Source organism: Aulonocara stuartgranti (genome assembly GCF_965226115.1).
Source record: "Aulonocara stuartgranti genome assembly, chromosome: 6".
NCBI lineage: Eukaryota > Metazoa > Chordata > Actinopteri > Cichliformes > Cichlidae > Aulonocara > Aulonocara stuartgranti.
Window position 1 is genome coordinate 33,336,143 of NC_138944.1, and position 21,516 is coordinate 33,357,658.

General features: G+C 39.3%; 1 protein-coding gene across 2 annotated transcripts; it reads right to left on the bottom strand.

Moving 5' to 3' along the window:
• Positions 1 to 4,899: 4,899 nt before the first annotated feature.
• Positions 4,900 to 21,436, bottom strand: LOC309709081 (uncharacterized protein). Of its 2 annotated transcripts, none has more exons than XM_082537537.1 (10): positions 21,020 to 21,436; positions 10,868 to 11,074; positions 10,653 to 10,764; positions 10,445 to 10,535; positions 9,722 to 9,809; positions 9,470 to 9,603; positions 9,103 to 9,307; positions 8,003 to 8,087; positions 7,796 to 7,874; positions 4,900 to 7,116 (listed from the first exon to the last, which is right to left on the bottom strand). In XM_082537537.1, exons 2-10 carry the CDS (start codon positions 10,956 to 10,958, stop codon positions 6,142 to 6,144), a joined length of 1,860 nt encoding a protein of 619 aa, XP_082393663.1. In that variant the 5' UTR covers positions 10,959 to 11,074; positions 21,020 to 21,436; the 3' UTR covers positions 4,900 to 6,141. The 2 variants fall into 2 exon arrangements, with proteins under 2 accessions (XP_082393663.1, XP_082393662.1); XM_082537536.1 differs by lacking the exon at positions 21,020 to 21,436 and adding an exon at positions 16,847 to 16,969.
• Between the last annotated feature and the right edge of the window lie 80 nt (positions 21,437 to 21,516).

Sequence of the window (21,516 nt, forward strand, 5' to 3'; positions counted from 1 at the left end):
TACCATCTTACAACGCTGTGATTGCAGCCATTTCCCAACTCTCTGCGAATGGCCATTGATCAATGGTCATGACAATTTGCATATTAAAGGTCATGAAACTGACCTCACAGCACATTGTTTGTGTCAGTCATTGTGCAAATGTACTGTTTATGAGATTGTGGAAACCTGCAGCCAGCTGAGACTGAAGAAGTCACTCACATGAGAAAGTGACATGACTGAGGTGGAAAGAGCAGAATGCTGACTGATGTAGATCTGTGGCTGCATTAAATACTGGCCTGTACTGTGCAGGCATTCAGTATTTTCTTTGAGGACCATTTAGCTGTTGTGGCAGGAAATTGCTTCGTGCAGCGGTCCCCGACCTTTTTTGCGCCACAATATTTTCCCGGACCGGCCTTTAAGGTGTCGCGGATAAATACAACAAAATAAAACTAGTACTGGTACCGAAAAAAAGAAGATTTATTCATAACACATGTGAAAAGACCCAGGAAAACCGAGTTAACAATAAAAACAATAACAAAATAACGCTAAAAACCCCGAAAACCATACATTTCACACCCGAGCCTCAACTCTCGCGGCCCGGTACCAAACGACTCACGGACCGGTACCGGTCCGAGGCCCGGGGGTTGGGGACCGCTGGCTTAGTGCATTAATAATTTGATTTTCTACAGTGTGGTATTTGTTTAATAATTCATTGATTCAGTGCATAAAATAAGTTGATAAATAATATGTTAAATATATCAATCATATCAAAAACTGATAGTTTTGGGGGGAGTTTCTTTGACACATGCTGACTAAACAGAACAGGAAGTGAGAGCAGGGAGAACAAGAGTGAGCAGTTTAGTGAAAGGAACAGGAAAGGTGAAGAAGGTAGCATCCTAAAGACGAGCAAGAGGACAGTTTAAAAGGAGACATTATGGCACAATAAAGGCACACGCTCTATCACCAGAGCTTCATCAAACAAACTCAAATTGCATTGATTGTTTATTTCAGTATCATTCTGTGACGTCAACCTTTAGGTAGCATATAATGTTTGACATTTTACATAAATTTTACTATTAAATACAATAATAGTATACTGTATTGACTGAAAATCCCATAGATTTCAGGTGTGGATTTAGCCCCAGTATTTCAAGAGCAACGCTACTGTTTATGGACAAATTCTTAAAAGATACGAGGTTTTTTTGGTGCTGACTCAGTTTTAGTTTTTTTTTTTTTTAATTATTATTATTTTTAATATGTGCAGCAATTTATTGAAACATAAGGCAAAAACAGAGGTACAGGCACAATTCTAAAGTGTGTGAAAGTCACTTTTCAGTATGTCGACCTTTTGTTAAATATACATTTTTTAAAATAGGGAACATAAAACACAACATGTACAACAAGAATAAACAAACAAACAAACACAAAAAGCAAGGGATGTACCTACTAGTTAACATATGTACATAACAATTCAAAAATATAAGATACTGGAATATGGAGGGTCATACAAGTTCGGGACGCCTTGACTAAATATAATGTTTCCATATGTCCCAAATTTCAACAAATGTGTCATATTGAAATCTGTTAGAGAATGTAATTTTTTCCATTTTAAACAACCGATACACAACTTCATGTCATTTAGTGATGGAATTTTTACACCGAGCCATTTAGTCTTTCGGACAGCCAGACTCAAAATGCCGTATAACGGAGCACATTGCTGATACCAAGTGTCATTTGAAATTACCATATTTGTTTCCCTTTCCCATTTCTGTTTGATGTAAATTGTATTCATATTCTTAATTTCCTGTAAACACTTGTACAGTCTAGAAATCACTTTGAGACCAGGATCCGCATAGTATGCCTTAACAAATATATTCAGAACAGGAAGAGAGAAAAGATCTATTCTCTTGGGTATAAAGTTATGTAGATGATGCTGGATTTGGAGAAACCTAAAAAAATCACTATTGCTTAACTGGCATTGATCTTTTATTGACTGGAAGTCCCTAAGAGTTCCCTTATCATAAAATGTACAGTATACCTTTAAGCCTTGTCCTGCCCACTTTTTATATGTCGCATCTAACTTTTTGGGTAAAAAATCAGCTGGATTATAGTTGATCAAAACTTTAATGTGATTTCAGTTTAAGACATTAAACTGGCCACGTTTTAGATAAATTTTATAATAACAGAGTGATGCTGGACATAAGCAACTGTGATTCCCTGCATATTTTAAGGATTAAGATAAACTTCAGTTTTCACTGAGTCTTTATTAACATTATCTTGAGCTGTCTACATCATTTTAAAATGTATTAATTTTGTTGTTTGTTTGTGTTGTTAAAAGAGTTTTGTGTTGCTGTGCAGAGTGAAAATCTCACCTGATGTAGTGTTAAGGTGATGTTCACCAGTAGATGGCAACAGAGACAAATGGCACAGGTATTTTCTATACAAACAAAATTTCACACTGAAAAGCCTCAGTGGGGATTTTTGTTTGCATAGAAAGAAAAGGAAAAAGTGTCTTCAGGGGCCTGTTCTTCGTACCGCGCTAAGTGAGTTAGCTGGATGAGATTGTTGACCATTTCGCGTGATCCTGGATCGTTCGGTTCCCCGAAGCCCATCCGGGACTTGCTGTCATAGCAACAGAGCCGTAAGCGTAAACCTGCTGGGGAGCAGGTTTACTTTATGTAAACAGGATTAGATCGCGGCCACGCAGGTATGTCCGCGTCATTCATACGAAAGCAACAGCGATATTCCACCACTGTTTCACCATAAATAAATAACATCAATGTAACTAAAGATAATGCAGCACTTGATCCTTTTATTGATTTCACACAGATACATACAGGTCATTCCCTAAAAAAGGGAAATGTACTATTAACATTCTATTACATGTATGTGATTATTACAGATGTAATTCATATTTCAGAGTAGTAATTGTAAATTACTTCGTGTAATCAAGATGAGAGACCACGGCTATAAAAGCGAAGGTGGATTTGGGAAGTCTGTCGCAGTCATATCCTGTCCGTTTACGCGAGCAACCCATTGCGGAAGGTGCAAGATTGATAAGGAGAGTCCTCAGAATTCAGCGTATATTGCGGGACAGACAGGATCCTTTAGCTCAGCGCGACAGTGTGCTCATAGAGAGATATCGATTTTCCCGTGAGGGTATTATTCACTTAACCAACTTGTTGACGAGGGGGTGCAGGACCACCACCTGTCTTTTTTTTTTTGCTCTGCCCTTTTCTTGGTTGCTGTTATAAACAAACAGATTATTCCAGGGTCTCTTTCCAAGAGACGACAAGCAATATAAGTGATAAATATTACCATTCTGTAGAATATTCTTATATTTCACTTTTACTTGTTCCCATGTTCTAGTGGGTCCTGTTGTGGCTCTAATGTGAAAGGGGATATAATGTAACATATTATAATATAATATAATGTAATATAATATTGGATAATATGGTGTGATATGATAAATCTACCCTACCGCCTACTGGTGTTGGCCAGAGGGGCCGATGGCGCAATATGGCAGCCTGGCTTCTGTCAGTCTGCCCCAGGGCAGCTGTGGCTACAACCGTAGCTGCCTCCACCAGTGTGTGAATGTGAGAGTGAATGAATAGTGGCATTGTAAAGCGCTTTGGGTGCCTTGAAAAGCGCTATATAAATCCACTCCATTATTATTGTTATTATTAAATTACTTACGAGTTTAATTTGTCAGCAACTTTCTGCCAGCCCTCTCTCCTTGCTTTTGCAGCCTTTGCAGTGTTCCCTTGCGTTTTAATTAAACTCTGAAACTCCTGAAATCCCTCACTCAAGAGTTCTTGCTCTGCTGCCGAAAAATACCGAGCGCGCTCCTTCGACATTTTCGCCGACCAATCAAAGGGTTGCCGATCAATGTTTCTACTATCGATGCGTAGCCCCTGTTGGGCCACCCAGTGATCTCACATTACTTCATCCAGCTATACTAATCGTCAACAACAGGTGTGTTCGGGGAACCGGATTAGCGAGCTCAGAGTTAGCGCGATGATTTGGTCTTGGATGTTTCATTTGATCTTGGATGTAGTAAGCGACGTACGAAGCACAGGGCCCAGGTCTTTCCAGTGTTTTCAAAATTGTGTTTTTCAGATTCACATCAAAACTTCACACAGACACACACACGTTCGTTTTCACATCTTTTTTTTTTTTTTTTTTTTTTCTAAATGACATCAGAAACAGCAGTATGCGACATTACGTGATGGCAGAGCTTCAGTTCATCCTTTGTCATTTTTTTTTTTTTTAATAAATAGGACAGGGGGAATGAATGAGAGAAAGAGGGGGAGAGAAAGAAAGAAAACCAAAGGGGAGAAGAGACGGTGAGAAGGGGGGGGAAGAGAGAGAAAAAAAAAAAAGAACTCCTGGGTCACCTGTATGGAGAAAAAAAAAAAAAACCAAACAAAAAAAACAAACAGAGGAGACAGCAAACAACAAAGAGTAACATAATAATAGAGAAAACAAAGCACCATCACAATAAACTAGCTAGTCATAGATATCAATATTTACTAAATAATAAACGATATTGTGCAGCACGCAAGATAGACAGCGCACAGTGTGCTTTGAGGCAGCAGCCAAGAAAGCTTTAGTCCGCGTCTGTGAATACCCATGTGTGCATACCTGTGTGGATCAGCATGCTTGCATTCCAAAGGTTTCTCCATGTAATGATCTGCTAGGGAGTGTGGGGGGGCCACAGCCCCGTCCTCCAGGGTGTGAAGCGGGTATGGAGGAGGTCAAAACTCCAGACATTTAAAAAAAAAAAAAAAAAAAAAGACAAAGGATGAACTGAAGCTCTGCCATCACGTAATGTCGCATACTGCTGTTTCTGATGTCATTTAAAAAAAAAAAAAAAAAAAAAAGTAATCAGTAACTAATTACTGATTACTTCCACCCAAAAGTAATCCCGTTACTTTACTGATTACTTATTTTCAAAAGTAATTAATTACTTAGTTACTTAGTTACTTTTTAAAAACACGATTTACAACCTGAATAGGTGATAAAGCGATAGATCTTTCAGCCCAATTCTACTTTTTCTACATAATCCATCATACAAAATGTAATCAAATGGAAAGGTCCCTTTTTAAAACTTGTTTTATTAGTTTTAATCTTTTAACTTTATGCATCAAGCAAAAATTTAATTATATGCAACATTCTCTGACTGGAAGAAATTTGTTTAATATTTAAACCTATTTTCTGCACATTCCCGCACATAAAATATATATTTTTTGTGTTTACACTCAGTCTTTCAAATAGATGCAAGTGAAACACAGCAGAAAATAAATAAAATCAAAGACTCAGCGGCCCTTTTGCTCTATTTTCACCTGTAAAGCAAGAGTGGCGTAGGCGGAGGTTTGCCCTGGGGCAGGTTTTTGTCACTTTTTATGGAATCAAACTTAAAGTAAGGTCAGTACTTCCACGCTTTAAACGCTGCATGCTCATACTCTCTTCTGCACTCGATATATTATCCATTGTTGATCTGCACACAGCTGCTGTCACGAACGTCGCACTTGCTTACCTTACTGTCATGAGACATTCACGGTTTTAGTAACGCAGTAACGCAGCGTTCCTACGGGAAAGTAACGGTAATCAAATTACCGTTTTTGCAACAGTAATCCCTTACTTTACGCATTACTTGAAAAAAGTAATCGGATTACGCGTTACTGCCCATCTCTGCTCTGTACAGCTCCAAACCTCCTCTGCCACTGACATCAGGATAAAAAATGTGCACTGGAAGCTTCATGGTATGGATTTAAATCGCTCAATATGTATGTGGCCAAAAACTTTAGTCCATGTAGGGAAGTTTACCACAGTTTACCACAGTTTACACAGATTTACGCAGTTTAGAGTCAGTCAGGTCAGCTAGTGTGATGGCAGAGAGGGCAGCCTTTACATTGTAGAAAGAGTCAAATTATTTTATTCTGGGGTGACAGTATGAGCTTCTGAGCAGGCATAAATATTGATATAAATATATAAAAAACAAAAGTAAAATACATTCATGAAACTGTCAAAGTTGCTGAAAACTGAGCAGAAGAGAAAGAATTATGTGATGTCACATTTTCCTGAGAACTGACTGACTGTGATGACTCCTCCAAGTGCTACATGCTATGTTGTCCTGCTAGTTGAGCCTGCTGTCTGTTCTCAGCCGTCCTCCTGTTTCACTGGCATATATCCATCACCAGAGGGCTCCACCGACCTGCCTGTTGACATCAGAGCAAACCCCTGTGTCATGTGACCTGGCTGGAGCTGCAACGCTGGACTCAGTCGTGGCCCAGGCAAGTTCAGAGGCAGTTGTGGAAAAGAGAGCAGGGAGCATGGTAAAGCACTGGAAGGATGAGGCGGAAACAGGAAGCGTGTAGATTCAGTGGACTTATCAACATCCTCCATGCCCTCATCCTGACTCAGCTGCTCCTCTCCCCCACTGCTAACACCTGAATCCAAGCTGGGAAGCTCCGGGCTGTCAGCCTGCTGTTTCTCCACTCGCTCATAATCAGAACAAACCTGGATAGACTTGCCAAACACACCTCCGCTGCTTCCAAACAGCCTCTGAAAATCTGCCTTTTGTTTATTCCCTCCCTCCTCCTCAGCCTCAGGTTCTTCATCATGGCTATCAGTCATATTGATGCTATCTGCCTCCATGCTCTCTTCACTGACCTCTTCACAACTGCACATGCCTGAATCTAGACTCTGGAGCCTAAATCGATCATTGTCGAGCCTCTCAGTTTTCTCGTAGTCTGAAATCACCTGCACTGGCTCACTGTTACTGCTGCCTTTGAGCAGCAACATTAACGTCTCCTTTTCTTTCTCTCTCGCTTCATCACTTTCCTGTTCTGCGCTTTTTCCTTCACCCTGAGTACCAACAGGACCATAAGGCGTGTCAACCGCACAGGGCTTCAGATTCCCAGCAGTGAGTGAGGAAATAGGAGGAGGGCTACAAAGCTCAGAGTAACTTGGGTTAGTGAAGCTGGAGCTGGTGGAGTCATAGCTGCCTTTGTTCAACACCATCTTCTCATCTGGCTTGTAGGCCACAGCAGCATCCACAGGTGAGATTAATTCTACAGTGATAATTTCCACTGGTTTCAAGAAGGAGTGAAAGTATTCACTGGAGAACCCACTCTGGAGGAGAGAAAGTCACAGAACAGAAGAGATTAGAAAGATTTGAAATATACTAGATATTCAGTCTGCACTTCAAGACCAGGATTAAAAAGACGAATGGATCGGTGATCAATTTTGTTTGTCTGGTTAGACTGTCTGCAGCACAACTTTCAGTAATTCTCTTTTTATGTTGCATGCTGTGTCTGTTTATGAGCTGCAGTTATCTCATTTTTATTTGTAGATGGTTATGACAAAGTATTGAACTGAAAACTAAAGAAGATTCAGTATTCGACTGTAAACGACCACGGCTGACCCAGTGGCATTTTAATCATTCTTTATTAATACTTGATGGTTGCTGTGCACACGCAGGACCCACTACAGTATTTAAGTAGGCGGGGCATGATTGCAGATGCCATGCAGGTGCGTCTGCCGTCCCTGCACGGCACCGCAAGCCACGGCCTGCCACATCGACTTACAGTCATATGTGGCTGACACACAGCTCAAAATAAATGCTAACGATAGCTGCTAGTCATGTACATTTACTGCAAACATGTTCACCATGATAGTACACAAATGTTATTTTTTACTACCCTGAAATGGCAGCTTCAATTGTTTTTCATTTTAAACTGTAAACTGTAACCTGATTACATGATTTAACAGTAGAGAGTAAAGAGGACGCATCTACAGCCTGTATGCTTACCTTAAAATGTACATTCTGCAGGGAGGATTTTCCTGGGTCTGGTACGGGCTGACCTTTCATTGTCTTTACTACATAAACCCTGAGGCAACAAAATTACAATCAAAACCGAAGCTGTCAAAAAGAATCTTTTTGTTTTTAATACATCATACCAGAATAACTAATCATAATATACTGCACATTGAGATATTTTTGGAAAAGTTTGCTTACCAGTGTTTTTTAGTTGTGCAGAGAATGACTGCCATTAACACTACAACACCTGCTGTAATTATGCACACAACAAGTGTAGGAACATCTGAAAAATACAAAAAAACCAAAAAACAGAATAGAATAACTTTATCGTCCACACTAATGGAAAATTGTCTTTGGTTCACCAAGTCAAAAATCAACCAGGCAATAAAATCATAATAAAAATATTGGTAGGAATCAGACCACATTCAAACCTAAGCATAAATAACACTCCAATATACCTATAGAAATACTTCACAGTATATGATGGATTTTTTTTAAATATTAAATGCTTTTGACACAAAGGATCTCTTATAGACTTTTTTGCTAGCTAGAGGCATCTTGTAACGTCATCCTGACAGCATTAATTCAAAATCAGAGTGAAGAGGGTGTTTGGGGTCAGTAACAATAGACCAGGCTTTCCTTAAGACAGCTTGAAGATACTAGATTCCAATCAAGGCTGCTATCGACCAGTAATTGTTCTGGTAGTTCTAACAATCATGTTACAAAATAACAAAATATTCTCCAATTAGCTTTCCTGTAAATGGAATGAGCATAAAAAAAATAAATCTTGTCCTTAAAATGTGTTTCCAGATACTTAAAGATATTAATGACTCTCACAGACTGATCAGAAAGTGAAGCCGGTCATGGGGATTGGGTAATTCAAGACAAGCTTTTTCATTTTTAATAAGGAAATAATGAAATTTACACCCTTCTTTCAACCTGCATCCCTGAGCAAAACCATTAGGGCTCGAGTTCCTATAGAAGACCAACAATAGCCATATCATCAGCATATTTTCACATTTTCACTTTCCTATCTTGGAGCTGCACGTCATTTACATAAACAGAGAATAACAATGGTACTGACTGTACTGACTTCATCAGGTAAAACAAATACAGAATTTCTGTGGGCTTTAGTTGCTCTTATAAAATGTGTGTCCTTGTTGTACTGAAACAGAAGACAGAGCCGATCACGTTAGCTTAGAAAAATGAGAGAAGGCAGGACTGAATGTAAAAGAGAACTCTGCAGAGTTTCTTAAACTAAACTATTTGTCTTTGGAGCCATTTGGCAAAAAAAGTACCTGATGGTGGTTTTCTTTTTCCTACTGGTGACTCCCATGATGCAGTGGGGCTCCAGTCACTCCAGGCTCCCTTGGGTCGAGGTTTAACAGACCGCACACGAACTCGTACCTCGTACTTCTCGCCTTGTATCAGTTTGTCTGGGTCCAGCTCTGCCCTGCACTCATTCTCGCACTGAATGTCACCTTTTTTCTGAAAGGGGGGATCCTGACAGACAGAAAGATTTTTATATCACTTTATTTACTCTTGCTATGAATTCACACAAACACAGGGCAAGGATCATGTGTACACACTATTTAAACGTGCACTTTCAGGATCTCGACTTCATACCCAAACTCATTCACATTGTGATACAAAATCTAAACTTACACTCCATGACTGATCCTGCTGCTTCCACTGCACTTCACTTTCGTATGAGTTGATCATTTCATGTTCGGGGTCTTCGGACAACCAGGAAACAGAGGTGACGTTGACTTCTGGCTTCGAAGGAGGATTCACCTTTACTGTAAGAGTGTGCACATGAACACACACACACACACACGAATCAGACAAATATGTTCTATGGGCTCCGTAAATAGGTCATATTGTAAGTAACAATGAGGTAGTATAGATTACACTCACTGTGACAGGACGGCACGTAGGAAGTGATTAGACTCTGCTTCATATGAGCACAGCTCAGATTCATGGACAACACATGGAAAGACTGAAACTGAAATAAATTGTTTTGAAAAATTAATAAAATGATCCAAAACTAGTGAAGATCTAAATCGATTGGTAAATTTAAAATGTTTTGATTCAAATCTACAGATAATAGTTTCGATGTAAATCTAGAAGTGATGTATATATGCTTGAGGCTTGAGGTTTTCCTTGGTGTCACAGAGTGAAATTCACAAGGGTGGGACCAGTTATGCTTCTTCTTCATTTCTGACATATTATTATTTCATATGTGCAGGTATACCCGCACATATTAGAAAAAAAGGGGTCCAGAATGCTCTCTCAGTTTAGCTTCTACGTTTTGAGAAATTAGCATTTTCACACAGTAGTCTGTGTCTGCACAGAGGCCATAATTAGCTTTAATTTCACTTCATGTGCAAAAAAGTAAAAATAAAAAAGAAGCCTGATCCTGGAGTTGTACTTCCTGAAATTCATACATAGATACTCTAATATTAAATGGAAAGCAGTGTGCTTTAAATGTCCCGCTGGCCATATGCTCATCACAGGATTCTTCACAGCTGTCTATACCTTAAAAGGCAGATGATTCTTTTTTTCTCTCTTCTACAGATTTTAAACATATTTTTAATAAACAGGGTATCCACCAACAATGCTAGTTGTTTACACACTCACAGTGTATTCCATTTCAAAGATGAGGGAGCACTCCTTTAGGTCTGGTCTGGACATGTCAACAGACTTTAGGTGACAGGAAGTGCTGTAAGAGCTGAGAAGAATAATATTCATTTGATTTTGCTGTAGATGATGTTACTGATGACATTTGTGACTCGTGTATTGTAAGTATTATGCATCTAGGTTTTCTTTTTGTGATTGAGGTCCTTACATGTAGCGAGCTTTATACTGAGCATGTATGGTGCATGCAGTGTCATCAGACACGTATTTGCTGTTCCACAAACATGTGATGTTTCTATTGTAGTCAGTGTAGCAAGTGAGATCTGTGAGAATTAAAACAGGAGAGATTAAATGAAAATGAGTAAATATGTCAAACAACAGATCTTAAAATCAGTTAAACATGAATAAAGAGGAATAAAGACTAACTCTCTGGAAGCCTGGGACACTCATCACTTGTGCAGAGCAGCAGCAGAGGCAGCAGAATAAACAGGGAAAGTCTTTTCTTATTTCTCTCCATTTGTTAAGTCCTTTGAGGCCACTGGGATGGTTTGTTTCCAAAGCTCAGTGACTGGAAGATTTGAAGCATTGTAGTCGCTCCAGACTTTGGCTCACTGCTTCCCAATTTTTCTCATCCTGCCCAGATAAAAAATAAATAAATTTAAAGTGTTTATTAAATCATCTGGTTGACAAGATGCAACAATGTGACAGAGATACACATAGAAAAAAAACTGCTGCCTACAAACACATCAAGAATAAGTTGTAACATAAGCAGTCGATGGAAAAACAGAAATAGAAGTGTTTCAGATCCTGCCCCACTCCTCTGCGGTTCCACATCTGTACAAATGTGACATTTGTTCTCTTGCAGTAACAGGATAAATGAACAATGATGATTTGAGACAACAAAGTTCCAGTGTAAATCAGGCTTACGCATCAAAATCAACACCAAATACAATGTCATTGATATTTCCTTTTTCAGGGTAAAACAAGACCAGCTGTTTTTTCTGAAAGGCCACACTCATACAGCCATTAAAACAGGTAATGAAAAGAAATACTCTGGTCAAATTCTCATTTTACACTCAGCCACGCACACTCAAGACATGCAAAACCTTTCATCAGCTTCCTTTTTGGAACATACAACAGTCTGCCTTTTTCATCCCACCCACATTTGTGCAAAAATGTCAGCAGTTTCCATTCAATCTCCACTGGAATTCAGCACAACTATTTAATAAAATACAGTTTAAATATCAAACAGTTCTCTTAATAAAACAATAATAATAATAATTGTGTCAGCTACACAAACCCAAACAGATAAAAGGAAAAAAAAAAGGTTGAATTCGTTGCTTTTCAATTCAAGCAATTAACACTGTAGAGGATCTTACTTTGAATCGGCACTGCTCTCCAGACTAAAATGTGAACTTCTGATTAATTATTCTTCACTTCTGAGCATCTGAAGCATGTCAACACGTGTTTCTTACTTCCTATCATTTCTTTCAACTGACAGATAAGGTTAAATTTAGTACCTGATGACACATTTAAACATGCAGTCAAGTAAAAACTGGCAGCTTCTGCGTTAATGTTTCAGTTTTAAACTTCATCATCATTTATTAGTTTGTTGACTACAGCCTGCCATTTCCCCCAGCCTGTTGGATTTTTAACCGTGCACAGCAATGCACACAAAGGGCATGCTACAGCTAATACTTATAAATGTATTAGCTGCAGCTGCCTTTGCATGTGGACCGCAATGACATTTAAACTCTGTGAAAAACAGGATGAAAAAAAAATGTGTTTGTGTGGATTCGTGGTTCTTGTGGTTTTGCAGCCAAGTGCAAGCTGACCCACAAACACCCAGAGCCTGACCTAAAACTTTCACCTTGTGCGTTTACTGCAGTATTATCTGTAAAGACTTTTTTTAAAAGCATTTTATCTCATTGATATTCAAGCGAACATTTCTTTTCATTGTGATTAACGCAAACATATTAAGTTTATACTGCACAGCGCTGACGTAGATTCTTTACATGTTTAGATTCACATTCATAACATAACATGTATTCTGCTTTGTAGCATGATAGAAAACCTAAACCTGAACCTGCAGCTAAAACCCTAAATATTATCTTCAGCCACAATCCATAGAATAACTGTCTAACAAACTACGTTCCAAGTGTCATGCAGAAGTCAACACTTGTGGCAGTTCGTGGCAAGTATACCATGAGTTGCTGCAGTTTAAAATGCAGTGGAACATTTTAAAAATCATTTACTGATAAATATTTGTGGTGCCAGTATCATTTCTTTAAAAAAAAGAAAAAAAAAAAGAAGAAAAAGTGTTGTTCTCCTTTTTTTTTAGCCCAAACCGCTGCACACTACTGTTTTTCTTCCATTTCCGTGCACAGGGGAAAGCACATTATGTTGGTGCTTCTACGGTCACCTGTTTGCAAGGTTTAATAAAGGTCAAAATGTTTTTCTGAGAACTCAAATGTTCCATTATTCTGACAGGTTCACTTCCTGCTAACGGCACTTCTTAAAAAAAACTTAATCTGATTGCATGCAATGAGCTCAGACTTACATGATTTTAATAAATGGAGTATACAATTTCCAGTCATGCACATTACAAGAAAGTGCTTTAGTAGTCAGGAAGTTGATAAGCTTAACAGGAGGCACTTTGTGTAAAAATTAACAAGATGTCAGTTGATACAAAAGGTGAGGGGGGGAAGTTACACTAACTACATCCTCTTAAAATGTACTATTAGATTGAGTCATGTGCTGCAGCATAAAGCAAGATCAGTTCCATCCTGACATTGAGACTCTCTGATGAGAGCTCTTCTAGGGTGACAATGTTGCATGTAGTGATCCAAGAAGATAACAGCCTTGCAATCTTCCAGAATAAAAAAGAGAAACACCAGTATGGGATAGGAAATGAAGTAGATTACTTATTGTGTCAAATTATGATATGAGACTGCTTATATTTTATTCGTTATCTGATCTTCCGCATGCAAATGGTCTGACAACATACACCTACCTGACACCGCTAATGCACTGCTGCTCCTCAGTGTGAGGAATCTGTAGAAACTGACCTTTCACTCTACCAGATCTATAAAGGTCGCACTGCAGTCACATCAATCTGTAGCAGACGGCTCAAACAAGGCGCATGTTTGATGTGGGTGTTTTGGTTTAATCACAGCTAACTCTTTCTTCTTGCATGGGTAGAAGTCCTCTGCAGTTAAAGCATTCAGACAGACTTTCAAAGAATGGTGAGTCTTTTAAATGCAAAAGATTCATCATGAAGTTCCATGAGCTTCTGTGCCAACACTTACCTTTATTCAACTTCAACAATATCACTAGTAAACACTGCACACATTTTCATAGCTATGATGACAGAGCCAAGCTATATTTATCTTTGAAGCCAGGTGAAACTGTCCATTTAGTCACATTTAAGCATTTCTTAAAGACATAAAGGTCTGGATTATGTAAAATTGTCTACTTGTAACCTCTGGTGTTGTGTATGGAATACAGAGCATGAAATGATTCACTGTAATTACTTTGGATAGGAATGCCTCAGCCTCAATTATTTCCACTCTGACAAACCATCTTTTTTACCCTTATAGTGTCATCAAAGCCAAGTCTTATGGACAGCCTTGTTTCAGCTGAGTAATATTGTCCAATTATGTCCAACGTTTCTGAGTTCAAGTATCTCGGGGTCTTGTTTGCGAGTGATGGGAGAAGGGATCGACAGACGGATTGGTGCTGCGGCTGCAGTGATGCGGACGCTGCACCGGTCCGTCGTGGTGAAGGGAGAGCTGAGTGTAAAAGCGAAGGTCTCAATTTACCGATCGATCTACGTCCCTACCCTCACCTATGGCCACGAGCTGTGGGTAGTGACCGAAAGAACGAGACTGCGGATACAAGAGGCAGAAATGAGCTTCCTCCCTAGGGTGGCTGGCCTCTCCCTTAGAGATAGGGTGAGAAGTTCAGCCATCCGGGAGGGGCTCAGAGTAGAACCGCTGCTCCTCCACATTGAAAGGAGCCAGCTGAGGTGGTTCGGGCATCTGACAAGGATGCCTCCTGGGCGCCTCCTGGGTGAGGTGTTCCGGGCATGTCCCACCGGGAGGAGGCCCCGGGGCAGACCCAGGAAACGCTGGAGAGATTATATCTCTCGGCTGGCCTGGGAACGCCTTGGTGTTCCCCGGATAAGCTGGAGGAGGTGGCTGGGGAGAGGGAGGTCTGGGCTTCTCTGCTTAGGCTGCTGCCCCCGCGACCCGGCCCCGGATAAAGCGGAAGAAGATGGATGGATTGTTTGTTTTTGGTTAGACTTCAACAAGACTTTTTCTGTTCTGGTGGATTTTTTTTTTTTTTTAATTCATAAGACTGAAATCACAAGTCTGTTTTTAATCAAACCTGAAGTCATGTGATTAATGATACGAGTCAAAGTCATACTGGACAATCCACAGACTTCCCCAGCTAACAGGAGATTTGAATGATTTGCGTCAGTTGACCACTTATCCAATTGTGGAAAACCCGCTTTGTTAATAACTTCAAAAAATCAAGATTCCTCTTCTTGCCTCTTCTTATCAGACACTATCTTAATACTTTACCTTCTAAGAACCATTTTTCATGTGTTAAGCACTAGTTCTCTTCATATCATTTGTCTACTGACTTTTGGACTTCCCCTACACTGGTCCGACAGCAAAGTGAAAAAGTTGACACTCTTTGATCTCTTTTTTTTCTCTTTCGTCTCTTTCTCTCTTTCCTTACTCACTTCACTGACACACGAGAAAAACAACCACAAACTGAATACAAATACACACTAAAAACTTAAACCACATCCTAACCCCTTTGTCTTCCCAGAAAGGTATGTTTGTTTCCAATAACAAAAAAAGCAACCATTCATAATCCAGAAAGTCTGCTCTTCATTTCTTGAACTACTTTTTTCTTGAAATTACTGGTGCAGCGGTTTCTGAAACCACAAGTAGTGGTGAGCTGGAGTAACATGTTTTATTCATTTCTGTGGGCATACAGATCAAAACTGCTTCATAATAGTCATCATGTTAAGCTTCAGTCACATGGGCTTAAAGTCCGGTCCACCCTGTCAACCTACATGACTGACAAAAATGTCACTCATTAGATAGTTGGTGTCAGGAAATGCAGATTTTCCCTAAGCAACTGGTGGTTACCAGAAAGTTGCTGACCTGTCTGGGTATTTTTTCTTTCCTTCTTTTGTTTTTATGGCTGATGTTCAACCAAAAAGAGGCAGTAAAGATGTTTGTTACTCTCTGACTATAAGTAGCTAAAATGAGCATGGTTGTCAGTTGGTGGAACCTTGTCTTGTTTACTGTAAGTGATTAATTGAAGTATCGTTATTATTATGATGTCAGAGACAAGAATCTGCCAAGTAGTTTTTATGTGATCAGATACTTGGAAATGAGATGGTTGGATTGATTATGCCGCTATGGCTTGAATTCTTAACTGAAAGGGTTGAAGGTGGGATAAATTAGCATATCATAGTCGCAGTCTAGGAGTAGGCGTATCCCGAAACAACAGCGGCAGCAGCAGTATGACTGTTGAGCATGCAGGGACACATAATTTTGTACAGACATACAATAAATCCCCTGAGCTGTTTCCTCTAATGCTGCTGGCAGGCAGAAATTTGGGTGTTTACAGCTTACCACGAGCTTTGTGAAATGTCTGAATTTCAATTTGTTTAATACTGTTTATGTGTAAAATCAACATGATAAACTTGCTTGTTAGCATGCTGACACATTTCAAACTGCAACCCCCAAAAAAGCTGTTGTGTGCATGGACAACTTTTGTTTATTTGACAAAACTATCCACATGTCCTTTTAGAAACCCTTTAACTCTGGCGTCCTTTCCTTCTCTCGCTCCTCCACACTATTTTGTGTCTTTGCTATTCTGCCACCTCCCCCTGCCTCAGCCCCCCACCTATTTTCCTGTGCCATTTAAAGTGCACCTTTCCGAGTTAGCGTTTTTATTAAAAAGACAGCATTAGGTATCTTACTGGGACTAGTTTTTATATCTAAATATATTTCTGTCTACTTGGACCTTTTAGGTGATCTTTAGTGCAGAATATATTACAATTACAATATAACTGTGAAAAGTCTTGTTCACAATGATATTGTGGAAAATACAGTGAGAACTCTTGCATAAACACAATAGGTGAGCTTTAACTTGTTATGATTTTATGAATTAAATACAGAAAAAAGAAAGCCTTTTCCATTCATCACATGCACGTAACCAGCCACTTCTAATCTCGCTTCAGAGTAGACTTTATCACTTTCTCCATCACACTGCAACACCATCTTTCTTCACCGCAGGTTCATTCATTCATAGCAACTAAAAAATGTGTTTGATCTCTCTTAGAAAAGACCAAGTAAACCAAGTAAAAATTGAACTTACCGTTCCAGAGTTGTTCAGCGTGCTGTCATTTCCATGTCTGTAGGGTTATTCAGGCCGTGTACCCTAAACATTTCTTTGACTAAAGTTTTGCCGTCTTGCCTCTAGTGACGTATTGGAAAATTTTCTGAGAAAAGAAGAGGCTGCGGTGCTGTGGTTTCCCTTGGGGTTGTAACTCGGTGACATTCAATCAGCGTGTCAAGAAATGTGAAACATGGTGAAAACCCCTTTTTCTATGTTCGCATAAACACTTTCTGTTCCCTTTGCACTGAGTTTCTATTATTTGTTAAAAATACTATGACTTGGTAAGAAGTAAAAGTAATATGCTAGTGCAGAAACTATAATTTCATGCCTCTGTTTTGTTTGCTTTGCTAACTGAAATTCAGAGTCAACTCTTTTTAGGGCCAGGTTAAATGATTAGTTGGGAAATGTGCTTTCTTACTGAGAGTTTGATGGAAAGTTCGATATCTCATATGTTTACATAAGAAATATGAAGGTTAGCTTAGCAAGTGAGAAAGGCTGAGAATGGGGGAAACAGCTGGCTTACTAAATAAGCTTATTGGTTAATTGTGAAAACCTCTATTTGTCATCCTACCTGGTTTTTCTGTGGGTAAAAAGCAGTGTTGTTGTTACTGTAATGCATTTACCCGTTACTGAGTAATACAACACATCACTGTCCTAAATTTAGTTTTGTTCTCGTGTGCATGCACTCACACGGCAATCATCCCTCTGCAGTTTCCTGGAGGCACGATATAAGTGGCAGAACAGTCTATACTACAAAAAAGTGACTGTGCCCAGTTAATACACAACTATCCACTGCTGGTGAAATGCTATCAGTTTGGGAAAGGACTTGAAATTAGAGGTGCTGAAGTGTGCACGTGTGCTAGAGTGTCTTACTTTTTTTTAAATATGCCACCGTTGCAAGTACCACATCCAGCTGCACACAGCAGATGAAAATAGACAGCCTAAATCTGACCGAACTGGGCCTCACAGGTGAGAAAGTGTTAAAGACAATATTTTAACACAGACACCAAAACAAATATTAATCCCGTGCTGTGACACGTCAGGCACACACAAGCAGATCACCAAAAAGTAGGCCAGTCTCACGATTAGGGGGGCTTTTAAGCCACAGCACACAGGATATACAAGAAGCCAACTTGTGCATAACTTACTAGAACCTGGCCAGACATGTATAAAAGGTTTAGGCAATACATTTTGTTCATGAGGGGTTGAATAAAACCTTTAACCCCTCCAAAAATGATTTTCAACATGAGCTATACCTCTCATGTACTCATTTTCAATTCTGTCCATCCTCTTAGTAAAACATCTTGGTATTTTCAACTCTGCCACCTCCACGTCAGCCTCCTGCCTTTTTGTCAGTGCCACCGTCTCCAAACCATACATCATAGCAGGTTTCACCACCACACGGGAAATCTTTCCATTCACTCTTGTCACACATCAACCTTGACCCTCATCTCCACCCGCTGCACTCTCTTCTTCACCTCTGTTGTCTACTATATGAGGCTTTGGATGGTTGACCCCACCTTCACCACCTGTGCTAGTTGCATGTTTACCGTTCCACCTGTATCCCTCTCATTCTCACTCATGTATTCTATCTTCTACTGACTTTCATTCCTCTATTCTCCAGTGCAAACCTCCACATGTCCAGGCTCTCTGCTACCTTCTCGCCACTGCAAAATATCATCAGTAAGCATTGTTAGTCCACGTAGACCCTTGCCTGACTTCACCTGTCAGGCTGTCCATCACCATCAAAAACAGGAAAGGACTCAAAGTCAAACCCTGATGTAATCCCATACCCACCTTGAACTCATCTGGCACTTCTACCACACACCTAACCCACTGTCTCGCTGGCGTCCTGCATGTCTTGCGCCACACTCACATACACTTCTGATTTCCTAACACACTACCTCAGGCGCCCTATCATATGTTTTCTCTGGATCCATGAAGACACTGCAACCCCTTTTTGATGTTCCAGCAACACTTTTTAAAAAAAATATTTTTTGGCCTTTTTCTGGCTTTATTAGATGGAGACAGTGAAGACTGACAGGAACGCAAAAAGAGACAGAGGGGGAGACGTGCAGCACATGGTCGCCTGCTCATCCAACTATGCTAAACCAGTGCCCACCCAGCAACACTCTTAAAGCAAACATTACACCTGAAGTGCTCTTTCACAGCATGAAGCCATACCGCTACAGCTTTTCACATCATCTTTGTTCTTGGAAAGTAATGAAGAAGATGTGTACTTCTTCTCCATTACTCATGGGTCCTCTCAATCTCCAGGATTGTGTTAAACAATCTAGTTAAAAAGTCCACTGCCCTCTCTCCTAGAAACATCCAAACCTCCACTGTATGTCATCTGGATTAACTGCCTTTCCACTCTTCTAGAGCTGCCTCACTTCCTTGCTACTAATCCTCTGCACTTCCTCATTGGCTAACTATCCACTTTCCGTCCCCCTCTGGCTCTCGTTTTTTACATTCATTAGCTTCTTAAAGTATTCCTTTAATCTTCTCAGCACACTCTTCACTTCTTAGCACATTGCATATATTATAACTAATATTATAGTCGTATATATTATAATATTATACTAATATTTTGTACTGTTGTGACATCTTGTGGCGGGTATTAGCTGATTGCTCATTGCACCTTTTGTAACTACTGTTGACTGCTATGTAATGTCATTTGTCCATGATGCTTGACATTTTAAGGAAAAAAATACGATTATGTTGTATTTTTACTTTCTAAATCATGCATTTCTGAGACGGATGAAAAAAGGAACAGTTTGTAAAGTGTTTTTACAACTTTATCTTTTATATTATTTTTCTGTCTGTGATGTCTGCCTTTGCACTGCTGCGAACAGAACATTAGATCTCTCTAAGCATCAATAGCATGCTAAAAACAGCTAACAGCAAGAGACCAACCAGAGATGGAAATATCTCAAGACTCTAGTTTCAAAAAAGCCTTGAACTCTAAAGAAAAAAAGACCTGAGGAAACACTTTCCTGATGGGTCTTAATGACAAGTTCCAACATTTATTTAAAACGTGATTTATATAAGTTATGGTGCCCATTAGACTCATAAAGGACATTAAAGCCAAGTTAAGATCACCAACTGTACATTAATAGTTATGTATAGACAAATAAATGATCGTAATATGAATTTAATTATGTAACTAACCAAAAGATACTTAATAAATGTCAAAATGTTGGAGATGTTCTTGAAGAAAAACCTTCATTTACTGTTTGACGAGTAAATGCTTCACTGTTCCACAAGTTTTTTAACAATGTCAGTTTCAATTCTGTTCAATGTTATTTACATAGTACCAAATCAAAATAACAGTTCCCTCACAGCACTTTTTATTGTGATGTAAGGCCACTATAATGATAGAGCGAAGCCCCCAACAATAACATGACCCCCAAATAGCAAGCACTTGTCGACAGTGAGAAGGAAAAGCTCCCTTTTAACAGGAGGAAACCTCCAGCAGAACCAGATTCAGGGCGAGGCAGCCATCTGCTGCGACCGTTTGGGTGAGATTTACGACAACACTTTAACAAGAATTATTTAAGAATTAAAGCCATTTTTTATACAAAGTAACACATTTTTCAAGTGGATACAATCCTGAGACAACTCTGTGTGTAGATGCAGGTGCTCAGCAAAGCTGCTCAGAGAAACTAATTAAAAATACTCATGATTAAATGTTCAGACTATTTCACCTGAGCTCCTATTATACAACAGTGCTGAATGCCAAGGTTTAAAACTCTAGTGTAGTGCTGCCCTCGAGTGGAAGCTTTAGAAACACAAACTCAAATGGCATTTAATGTTGGTTATTATAAAGTGGAAAGGGATAAATATTAACTTCACAAAGATAACTTCACATCAAAGCCCTGAAAATATAATCAGTGTTAAAACAAGCGAGCTTTTTCTTATTGTTAGTATTTTTATTTGTTTTTAGTCTAACTAGAATTTATGTTGTGTTCTGAAATAAAATAAAATTAAACTTAAAATGTAAAAACCCCCAATTATTTATGACATAAAAAACAAACCAAGAGATTATCTTGGGACTTCACTGCTGTTCTAAGTTATCACCAACAACTTTCCCAAAGGAGCTCATGTTCACAGCAAGATAACAGAAATCTTTTATCAGAGCACCACACTCACCAGTTAAGAGCCAGGACAGGGTGACTACTCCCACACTGCAACAGCACAAATAATGAACATGTCCTCTCGGTGACACATGTACAACTATACTGCTCAGAAAAAGCAAAAGGCTTTTTTAATGCGAAAGAGGAAGAGAGGACATTTGAGTCTCACTTCCTTGTCACAGGTCAGCTTTAACATTTCAACTTATGTACAGCAACCCCTTTGCTATGCAGTGGAAAAATGCCTTACGTGTAATACGTGTGACTATCACTACGTCACAGCAAAGTGGGTTTTGATGCCACCTTTTTGTTTCCTTTAGTGCAAGTCTATTTTATATCTGTTCATGCTGAACTTTACTCAAGAAATGATTATTGTATATGGCAAAAGTGATTTACTTGTTATATTAAAAGCAATATTTTTAGCATCAACATTGCATCACTGAAATCATTTTAAGCCACCACAGAAAAAGAGTCTTCTAAAATGCTGTACAGTAATTGGCAATGTGTAACATGACA

Bases quoted from the DNA above. Each gene is read 5' to 3' on its own strand.
- LOC309709081 (XM_082537537.1), bottom strand. From the start codon at position 10,958: ATGGAGAGAAATAAGAAAAGACTTTCCCTGTTTATTCTGCTGCCTCTG. The intron at 9,604-9,721 runs GTGAGTGTAATC...ACACTCTTACAG, and splicing joins CTACGTGCCGTCCTGTCACA to TAAAGGTGAATCCTCCTTCG. The intron at 9,308-9,469 runs GTAAGTTTAGAT...TCTGTCTGTCAG, and splicing joins AGCAGGATCAGTCATGGAGT to GATCCCCCCTTTCAGAAAAA.